This window comes from Psittacula echo, assembly GCF_963264785.1.
Source record: "Psittacula echo genome assembly, chromosome: Z".
Lineage (NCBI taxonomy): Eukaryota > Metazoa > Chordata > Aves > Psittaciformes > Psittacidae > Psittacula > Psittacula echo.
In genome coordinates, this window is record NC_137742.1 from 5,091,890 (window position 1) to 5,103,176 (window position 11,287).

At 44.9% G+C, this 11,287-nt stretch overlaps 1 protein-coding gene across 1 annotated transcript; it reads right to left on the reverse strand.

Moving 5' to 3' along the window:
* Window positions 1-3,337: 3,337 nt before the first annotated feature.
* LOC308231679 (uncharacterized protein) lies at window positions 3,338-8,599 on the reverse strand (the record flags this gene model as incomplete). The annotated part of the gene is made up of 2 exons (XM_080637341.1): window positions 3,338-3,423; window positions 8,131-8,599. 2 exons carry the CDS (start codon window positions 8,597-8,599, stop codon window positions 3,338-3,340), a joined length of 555 nt encoding a protein of 184 aa, XP_080493467.1.
* Between the last annotated feature and the right edge of the window lie 2,688 nt (window positions 8,600-11,287).

Below are 11,287 nucleotides of genomic sequence, written 5' to 3' on the forward strand. Positions count from 1 at the left end.
GCCTTAGAGTGTATAAAACCAGACAAAATTAAACCAGAGGACACTCCTATGCCTGTAGATGCCTAGAAAGATATCTGCTCTATCTGACTTTTGGTATTCAGGGTTATTATAATTCATGGGCTATTATTTTTCTTCCATTATTGGATTTTCTGTCCTTGCAGCTCCCAGCCTTTATGGGTTCATAGGCAGAAACAATGAGTGAGTAATGTGAGCAGCATCTTTCTTTGCTTTCCCTGCCAACCTGGACCACAGCCACAGTTCCCTTAGTTTTAAAGAGTTTTCAATTTTCTGTGGCCATGAGGAAAGTCAGAAAATCTCCTGGGCAGAAAACGGTCTGCAACTCACAGGTCAGAGGCCATTGCACTAATACATGGCTTCTCTTCAAGAAGAACTGAATATATGTATCAGGCCCATCTTTCCTTTCTTAAATTAACAAGACAGAAGGATTTTTCATCTTTGTTCCAAGAAGAAGTCTGAAGAGTACGGTCTGAGACAACAATAATGTCCCAGCAAAAAGGCTGAGGTTTGCCAAAGTACTTTTCAGGTTATTTCTGTTTCCACCCAGAAAAAAAACAACTTGTTTAATCCTAAGTGTGGGTTGGGTTTTTTCGGTGTGGACTGAGTTTGACATTTTGGTATATACTTGTGCCTCATCTCAGTAGCATGCCAGTAATAATGCTTTCTGACAGGTATTAACGAATTTTGCTTTGCAGCTCCCAGGAGACATGAACAAGTGCTATTCTTGGCTTTTTGGATGGAAATCAAGGAATAAGTGCCTTGCCTCATAATATGCATTAAGTCAGTCACAGAGCTAGGAACCAAACATAGGTGAGCTTGACTCCCTGTCTGGATCTGTAATCAAAGCCCCAACTGTCAGTAGATTAAAATCTTAAGAATACCAATATATGTGAAAAGCATACATGTCTCAGATAGATGAAGCAAAATCTATCTGGAAATTTCTGCAATACTTCCTTTTCTCTTTTCTTTTCTTTCTTTTCTTTTCCTTCTTTTCTTTTTTTTCTTTTTCTTTTTCTTTTCTTTTCTTTTCTTTTCTTTTCTTTTCTTTTCTTTTCTTTTCTTTTCTTTTCTTTTCTTTTCTTTTCTTTTCTTTTCTTTTCTTTTCTTTTCTTTTCTTTTCTTTTCTTTTCTTCTTTTCATTCCTTTCCTTTCCTTTCCTTTCCTTTCCTTTCCTTTCCTTTCCTTTCCTTTCCTTTCCTTTCCTTTCCTTTCCTTTTCCTTTTCCTTTTCCTTTTTACTTTCCTTTTTACTTTCCTTTTTGTTTTTCAGTCTTTCTACCAGACATACAGGACCCATTTCATAAGTACAAAGAAAAATGTGGACAATCAAAGAATACCAACTCATGGAAATAAACAGAAGGGGAGTCTTGGCTCTAAATTACACCGATCCTTTGTCACAGCTCAAATGTGTTCTTTTGGCCTGTGAGTGAGATAGTTTTCTTACTAAGTCAAGTCAGGCACTGGCAAAGTTTTTATCTTCATCACTTTAATGGACCATGTCCATTATTCGATGAGTTAATTTCAGAAAGAAGGCCAAGTTTGAAAGGATTAACGGACAGCTAAAGAAACAAAGCTTTCATGATCTCCTGCCTATCTTGCTCAGGGGGGGAAATTGATGCAGCTTTCTATGTGTGTGCTCATTTCCAAGTGCCTTCATGAAACATGGCGTGACAAAGGCTGCCAAGTGTTTAGCACAATAAATGGAACCACATTTTAAACACAATAAAAACCAAATGAAACCAGCCTTTTTTAAAGCCACCCACCTTTAGCACAACACATTAGAGGCTTTCTAATAGAAAAACAAAAGGAAACAATAAAAAGCATTTCTTTATATTTATATATATATATAAAAAAAACCCCCAAAAAACAAACCAACAAAACCTCTATATAGGAGTACAAACACAGGACCCTGAATGGAAATAAAAAGATCAGGAGATTTAAAGTTATTGTTTAAAAGGCAGCAGTGGTAGAAGAGGTGTGCTCAAGGGAAGCAACCTCTATGGTGCAGCTGAAGATCTTCAGGAAGGAGCAGGCAACACCTCAACATGAACACATAGAAGAAATGTGTAGAGTCAGATTGATGAGTAACTGGAGCTGGTATTAAACACTTATGAGGCTTTTTTCTGCAGCAAGGGAAAGCAGACAAAGCTTCTCCCTCTGGCTACTGTTTGGACTGGTCCGGCCTAGCAAAGGAGATGGCTGAAGACCAAGGAGAAACGGCTATCGTTGATGACTGGGGATGATTTGGGGATTATGTCTGCTTCCAGACTAAACAGATTATTTCTTCTCTCCCAACAGAGCCCAGTGTATGGACAGGGTAAGAGATGAGGAGCATAAGAGAAGAGGCAGGAGGAGGATATGCCCTTGAAAGGTTTTTTTTTTCTGAGAGTCCTCATGGTCTCTGATCCTTGGTTTTAGCAGAGCTGTTTTGGCTGGTTATTGGGCCACAGCCAAGGGGAGCAGCACTACTGATGCTCATAATGTTCCTTAAAAACAAGGGGCAGGAAGTTCCCAGACCATGTGGTGGAGTAGCCAAATGAAACATTTTCAGTATGTTTTCCTCCAGGTAGAGATACCTGACCTCCAATTCAAGAAGTTGGAAATGCTGAAACAGAAGACTGGTGAATGTATTATTGAAAACGTTTTTTTAATATTACTTGTTCAGATAGCAACAAAAACATTTCAGTTCTCTGGAAGCAAGTCTTTTTCATCTTAAATGTATATATGTGTATATTTAGAAGATAAGATTGATACACTTCTCTGGTCTTTACCTTCAGCTAAAGAGGAAGGAGACATCCTGCTGATAGCAGTACATTTATCTTTATCTTCTACTAGTGAAAGGTTTCTCAGGGACACTTATAAACAATTTTATAAGTTAAAATGGCTCCAGTGCACCTTAAGCATAACACTCATAGCCCAGATTGAAGAGCCATAAGTGGTTTCTGTTTTTCCACATTCTCAAAAAAGTGCAAAGTGTGATAAATCTATAAAAGTTTTGAATCCTGTGTGGCTTCCAAGAAGAAATATTTCTCTAGAATATGGCATGGAGTTGCATGGTGTAGAAATGGCTTTATATATTTATAGGATACAAATGGAGAAATTTTTATATCTGCCTTCCATACACCTCAATCCCAGTGGGTGCAAGGAGGCAAATTAGGCCAATGGGTGTACTCTGGCACTCTCCCTCAGTAATTTGCTTTTAATACTGGCTTTGCTCATAGAGCAGAAGAAAGTCTTGCTCTGTTTGGGTACCATTAAAGTTTTTCCTTGTATCATATGTAAAAGATATTAGTCAAATAAAATGTAAGCCTATATGACTCCTAACGAGAAGATATGATGATGATACTATCTGTTTCTTTTCTCTTTTTTGCTTCTTCTATTCTTTGTGAATCTATTTTTGTGAGGCCTGAGGGAGATAGTGAGTAGTTAGCGCTCTGCAAAAGCTTTCAATACATCAAAAGTCCCAACAATAACATGGAGCTCCTATCACATTCCTTTTGGTTTAGTGACAATGACATTTTTTGTTGTTGTTGTTCAGGTAGCTTTAGCTTTATTCTTTTCAGAAGAGCCAATTTATTAGAAAGGCCTGGATTGAATATAAATCAGTGTCCTGAAGCTGCCTGCAAATTTTCCAGACATCTAGTCTGACACTTTCAGGTCCTCGGGTGTCATCTCTAAGGAGAAAACTAGCAGTAAAGATGCCTGCAGTTTGTAAACAAAGTCAAGAAGAACATCCTGACAGGAGGCTGTAATATGGTCTTTTTTATTTCAGTTATTTAGTTGTTAAAGAGTGAGATTTTTTTCCTCTGGCCCCTTGCATGACAGAGGGATCCCACTCTATGTGCTGCAACAACACTCAACACTTGCCATGCCCATAGAGATCTGTCTTCACAAAGGGTGCGAAGAGAAGACCTTGAGGCTGCAGCCTTGGCACACTCCCTTGCCAGTGGTACCTGCGGAGAAGCAGCATCATGTAAGACAATTTGGCAGTTCCCCTACCATTTCAACAGTGCAGCCGTGTTACATCTCAGATATGACACTTTCCAAACTGTGGCTGGAGTAGAGGCGTCCATGCAGGATTTAGTCATAACAAGAAAGTAAAGGAGTCAGGACAGTGATGGTTTAATTTAACACACGAAGAAACCCAAGTGTGGAGGCTCATTGAGGAAACCTTCAGTGCTGGAGACAGTTGTGTGTGTGGCCTTGTTGTTTGCCAGGGAGATCCCAGGTCCAGCTATGCCATATAATTCTGCCCCCAGAAGATAAAAGAGGGCAGCACCCAGCCTGTGCTCTCAGCTGGAAGAAGTATGGATGTAAGGTTGCAGCCTGATATATCACGACTCATTAAATGTGTTCATTTTCAAAGGAGTTTTTTCTTAGTTACTGAACAAGCAAATCCTTCAGCTTTCAGCCACTATATTTAACTATCTTTAACAGACCAGGGAGTTTGCTTACAAATATTTCAACATAAGGCTTTTAAGTTATTATGAAATGAGTCAAATGTGACTAGATAGAGCCAGCTGTCATGCAAGCTTCTCCCCGTACTCTTGCAAGGCTGTTGCAATATGCAGTACCTATATACCAACATATAGTATGTTGGCAGTTACAGCTTTTAAGCAAGGCTGAAGATATGACCTGGACCTGAATGTTTTCACTTTTGAGGCACATGTATATGGTCCCAAATAAAGAAGATGCAAATAATTGTCACCTTAAAGAAGACATGGTGTGGTGATAAGTAGATGGCATTTCTAATGGCTCTTGAATATCCCTTTAATATTTCTGTAATGAAAGTACATGCTCAGAGAGTGAGTTTGGTTAATGGAATCAAACATACATTTTCTGAGGTTAACAAATTACATCACCTCTTACCACTTTGAAGACTTTTTTCAAATCTGTTCATTCAAGGAACCTCACAGGCAGTTATGTGGGGTGATCAGCAAAAGGAAAACCTATCTGTCCTAGACCTGGACTTCCATAAGTGGAACTTATTTGTAATGGTTTCTTCTTTGTTTGTTTCTGGGATTCTAAATTCAGGTTTTATCTATGCTTAAAACCACCATGATAGGTCCTTATTTTTTAAGGTGAAAAAGAGATCAGTGAAAACACAGGTTTTGATTTTTTGTCTCTCACTACTGGTCTCACCAACTACTGGACCAGCATAAACACTTTGATAGGGGAACTCAATACTTTCCACTTCCTGAAAGGGGGAGATTTTTCAGGTAGTCAGCTTGCTACTTCTTAATGCAAATGGTGGACAAACCAACTAGGAGAGGGGCGCTGCTGGATCTAGTACTCACCAACAAGGAGGGTCTGGTTGAAGTGGTGATGGTCAATGGCAGCCTTGGCTGCAGTGACCATGAGATGGTGGAGTTTAGGATCCTGTGTGGGAGGAATAGAATACCTAGCAAGGCCACAATTCTGGATTTCTGAAGGGCCAACTTTGGCCTCTTCAATCAATTGTTAAGGGAAGTCTCATGGGAAAGGGTACGAGGTGGTAAGGGGGCTCAAGAGAGGTGGTCAGCATTCAAGGACCACTTCTTCCAAGCTCAGTGTCAGAGCGTCCCAATGGGTAGGAAATCAAGTAAGGGAGCCAGGAGACCAGCACGGTTAAACAAGGAACTGCTGGGCAAACTCATGTGGAAAAAGAGAATCTATGGATTATGGAAGGAGGGGCTGGCCACTTGGGAGGAATATAGGACAGTTGTTAGAGGATGTAGGGAGGCAATTAGGACAGCTAAGGCCTTCTTGGAACTTAATCTTGCAAGTCAGGTTAAGGACAATTGAAAGGGCTTCTTCAAATGCATAGCGGATAAAACTAACACAGGAGGCAATATAGGCCCACTGCTGAACGAGGTGGGTGCTCTGAAGACAGAGGATATAAAGAAGGCAGAGGTGCTGAATGCCTTCTTTGCCTCTGTCTTTACTCCTGCAGACTGTCCCCGGGGGCCCCAGATTCCTATAACCCCAGAAGGAGTCAGGATAAAGGAGGAGTTTGCTTTGATAGATGAGGATTGGGTTAGGGATCAGTTAAGCAATCTGGACATCTATAAATCGATGGGTCTGGATGGAATACACCCACGGGTGCTGAGGGAGCTGGCGGAGGTCATTGCTAGGCCACTCTCCATCATCTCTGGTAAGTCGTGGGAAACAGGAGAGGTGCCTGAGGATTGGAGGATGGCAAATATCACGCCAGTCTATAAGAAGGGCAAGAAGGAGGACCCAGGTAATTATAGACCGGTCAGCCTTACCTCCATCCCTGGAAAGGTGATGGAACAACTTATTCTTGACACCATCTCTAGACATATCAAGGATGAGGGGGTCATTAAGAGTAGCCAACATGGTTTTACCAAGGGGAAGTCATGTTTGACCAACCTTATTGCTTTCTATGAGGAAGTAACTAGGTGGATGGATGATGGTAGAGCGGTAGATGTGGTTTTCCTTGATTTCAGTAAGGCATTTGATACTGTCTCCCACAGCATCCTCATAGATAAGCTAAGGAAGTGTGGGCTTGATGATCAGGTAGTGAGGTGGATCAAGAACTGGTTGAAAGGAAGAAGGCAGAGAGTTGTGGTCAGTGGGGCAGAATCTAGCTGGAGGTCTGTGACTAGTGGAGTCCCTCAGGGGTCGGTGCTGGGACCAGTGCTGTTTAATATTTTCATCAACGACCTGGATGAGGGAACTGAATGTACCCTCAGCAAGTTCGCTGATGACACTAAACTGGGAGGAGTGGCTGACACACCAGAAGGCTGTGTTGCCGTTCAGCGAGACCTGGATAGGCTGGAGAGTTGGGCGGGGAGAAACTTGATGAAATTCAACAAGGGCAACTGTAGAGTCTTGCATCTGGGGAGAAACAACCCCATGTACCAGTAGAGGATGGGGGTTGACCTGCTGGAAAGTAGTGAAAGGGAAAGGGACCTGGGGGTCCTGGTGGATAGGAGGATGACCATGAGCCAGCAATGTGCCCTTGTGGCCAAGAAGGCTGTCGTGGTTTAAGCCCAGGCCGTAAATCAGAACCACGAAGTCCACTTCCCCCCCCCCCCCCTTTCTTCCCTCTGCTTCTGGAGGGACGGGGAGGAGAATCAAAAGAATGCAGCTCCCATGGGTTGAGATAAGAACAGTTTAATAACTAAGGTATAACACAAATCACTACTGCTACCACTAATAGTAATAATGATAAAGGAAATAACAAGCAAGAGAATACAACCGCTCACCAACCAGTACCTCACCCCCACCCCGCCATGATCCAGCCCTTCCGGGAACTCTCAGTTCTACATCCTGGGCATGACGTGCTGTGGTATGGAATACCTCTTTGGCTAGTTTGGGTCAGGTGTCCTGTCCCTGCTTCCTCCCGGCTTCTCCTCCTCCCTGGCAGAGCATGAGACTCACAAAGACCTTGGTCAGGGTAAACATTCTGACCCACAACTGAAAACATCGGCTTTATCAGTATTATTCCCAGGTCGAAAGTCAAAACACAGCACTGCACCAGTAGAAAAAATGACTGCTACTGCTAAACCAGGACAGTATCCACCCCTTATTCCATACCATTCATGTCATGCTCAGATCCCACATTTTCAATATACCATCACTTGTAACAGTCTTTCAGAGCAGGAGAGGCCCATTGCAAAGTCCACCCCTCGATCATGAGTCCATCTCTATGTTGCATCTCTGCCCTGATGGCCTGAAGTGTCATGGGCCCATCAGGCTCAAAATAATTCACCCTCCCCTGCAGCAGTCTCTGCAACTTGTCGTTGGGGACTCCACACAGCTGCCTTCCATCTCCGACGCTTCCAAAGCACTGGAGGGGCCCAGTGGATTAGATACTCGCCCATACTGTCCCACACACCGTGACACTCATGGCTGTCCAGCCTTGGGGAAAACCTCTCGGTCCCCCTGTATTGTCTAAACCCAGACAAGACCCAAACCTGACTCTGCTTAACTCTCGGGATCAGACAAAATGGTCGTGGGTAGAACACACTCTGTGTGTGTGCCAACATGGTGATCCCCATCACAATCAGCAGGCAGGTTCCAAGGGTACCCAAAGGCCATTCAAAACCTTCAGAACTCTCAAATGATGCTGCTGTACTTGTCACTGGGGCTGCTGTAGCTGCCGTACTTGTCACTGGGGCTAGTGTAGCTGTTGTGCTTGAAGGCTCTCTCACCACCAGCTTCTCTTTTTCTGAGTCCAGATCTTCCTCCTCTGCCTTGCTGGAAAGTGCTGCGGGGTCTCCTGCATCCTCCTGTGGCTCAGGCTCACGGGGCTCGGCAGACGGCTGCTGGGGAATGCTCTCGGCCGCCGCGGGGCTGGGCTCGGCCGTGGGGCTCGGCTCCTCCGCCGCCTCCTCCCGCTGCTCGGCAGCCGCCTCCTTCCCCTCCTCGGCAGCCGCCTCCTTCCCAGCCTCCGGCCCCGCTCCCGCCGCCGCTTGGTCCCCGGGGCCCCTCTCCCGGGCCGCTTCGGCCGCCGCCGGCTCCCGGGGCCGCTCCCCCTCGGCTCCCCGCAGCCTCACAAAGACGGAGGCGAGGACGAGGGCCAGGACGGTGAAGAGCAGCGGGACGGCCAGGTACAAGTCCACGGCCACGTCCATCCCGCCCTGCTGCCGGAGCCCCCCCGTATCGCAAGCCATTACCATAAAGTACAATGAAACAAGAACCTTAGCCCAAGGCCCACACTTGATAAACACTAACACAGCAAATACCAGCTCCAAGCAAGCTACGACATACAGAAACTGTGACATCAAAAAGAACAACTTTGAGAGCCCATAAATCAGCACTGTGCCTCAGTCAGATCTGTTGTTATCTCAACCCTTCCTGCCCCACGTTGGGCGCCAAAAAGAACTGTCGTGGTTTAAGCCCAGGCCGTAAATCAGAACCACGAAGTCCACTTCCCCCCCCCCCCCCTTTCTTCCCTCTGCTTCTGGAGGGACGGGGAGGAGAATCAAAAGAATGCAGCTCCCATGGGTTGAGATAAGAACAGTTTAATAACTAAGGTATAACACAAATCACTACTGCTACCACTAATAGTAATAATGATAAAGGAAATAACAAGCAAGAGAATACAACCGCTCACCAACCAGTACCTCACCCCCACCCCGCCATGATCCAGCCCTTCCGGGAACTCTCAGTTCTACATCCTGGGCATGACGTGCTGTGGTATGGAATACCTCTTTGGCTAGTTTGGGTCAGGTGTCCTGTCCCTGCTTCCTCCCGGCTTCTCCTCCTCCCTGGCAGAGCATGAGACTCACAAAGACCTTGGTCAGGGTAAACATTCTGACCCACAACTGAAAACATCGGCTTTATCAGTATTATTCCCAGGTCGAAAGTCAAAACACAGCACTGCACCAGTAGAAAAAATGACTGCTACTGCTAAACCAGGACAAAGGCCAATGGCATCCTAGGGTGAATTAGAAAGGGTGTGGTTAGTAGGTCAAGAGAGGTTCTCCTCCCCCTCTACTCTGCCTTGGTGAGGCCGCATCTGGAATATTGTGTCCAGTTCTGGGCCCCTCAGCTCAAGAAGGGCAGGAAATTGCTTGAAAGAGTCCAGCGCAGAGCCACAAAGATGATTAAGGAAGTGGAACATCTCCCTTATGAGGAGAGGCTGAGGGAGCTGGGTCTCTTTAGCTTGGAGAAGAGGAGACTGAGGGGTGACCTCATCAATGGTTACAAATATGTAAAGGGTGAGTGTCAGGATGATGGAGCTAGGCTTTTCTCAGTGATGTCCAGTGATAGGACAAGGGGTAATGGGTGTAAACTGGAGCATAGGAGGTTCCATGTGAACATCAGGAAAAACTTCTTTACTGTGAGTGTGACAGAGCACTGGAACAGGTTGCCCAGGGGGGGTTGTGGAGTCTCCTACGTTGGAGATATTCAAAGCCCGGTTGGACAAGTTCCTGTGTGATGTACTCTAGGTTACCCTGCTCTTGCAGGGGGGTTGGACTAGATGATCTTTTGAGGTCCCTTCCAACCCTTGGGATTCTGTGATTATATTTGGATTTTACTCCCAATGGTCAATATTTTCTGCTTTGTCTAACCAAGGTAAAGCCATAGTCCTTTCAGTAGGCATCCCTGAATTCTCCCTGGAGGCTCTCAGGAGAAGCTAGGGCACTCGGTTGTTTGTGAGAACACTGATGGTGACACAAATATTGTACCAGAGCTGGTATTGCTCAGGGTCAAAAGAGGTCTGCCCAACCTCCAGCTCCATCTGACTGTCCCAGGTTATTACCATGGATATGTTGCCATCACCTGATGACTGTGAGATGGTTCTGAAGTGAAGTGAAAACTCCTCAGGAGACATTTGGCTTTTTCCATTCATCAACCATTGGGCAGGTGTCACATCACAAAAAAACACTACTAAGAGCTGACCCGTTGCCTGCCTGCCTTTATACAAGAGACCAGAGGAAAATAAATGCGGAGACCAAGTGATTCTCCCCCATATGATGGTTGAGGTCAGGGTTGAGGGCACTTTAGGAGGGGGCTGTCAAAGCCAGGCAGGCTGGTGGGAATGATCATGGTTCTTCCTTTCATCAGTTCCTGCATGTTCTTTGGGTAAAATCAGGTCTTCAAGGTCCAGTGACCTGCCAGTGAAGCATCTGTCATCAGCACAGAAAACACCTCCTCACTTCCCTCACCTGCCACTTCCCAACAGACCTCTGAAGCCTGCTGAAACCTTTACAACATCTTCCTGCTTGATCCTGAAATCCAGCACTTAACCGGCTGTTCAAGTAGAGTGGGCCAAATCCCCTGCTAGTGTAAACCAAAGGCAAAAATTCATTGCACTTCATTTACATTAGCCTCTGTGAGCACGCCCCAGCAGGAGACTCGGCCCTTTAGCCCTGGGAACTTTTAAAGAACACGCATTAATGAAAATAAAACATGACAACAGAAACATGAAAGTGAATGTAGACTTACAGATTTGAAATCTTTTCTTACCCCAAACAAAGCACAAAGGAAAAAGATAAATAGCATTTTGTTGCAAGCAGAAAGCAGATGATAAATGTGCAGCATTCGTGATCTAATATGAGAAAATGTTTATTTTCTTTGCCTGGGGAAAAAGAAATAAACTAAATGCAGCTAACTAACAGCTCAGCCGTTTTCCTCTACACTCAGTTTCCCCCCACCTGACTGCATTATGGCAAGACTGACTCACATCAGGGAATCTGTTTGCTCCCTGGTAAAGCTTCACAGCAGGAGGGCAGGTTGAAGACATTGTTGTTTTCTTTCTTACTCCTCTAAAATGCTTCCTTGTGGTGTACCAGCTTGGTGCTGCTTTTTTTGTG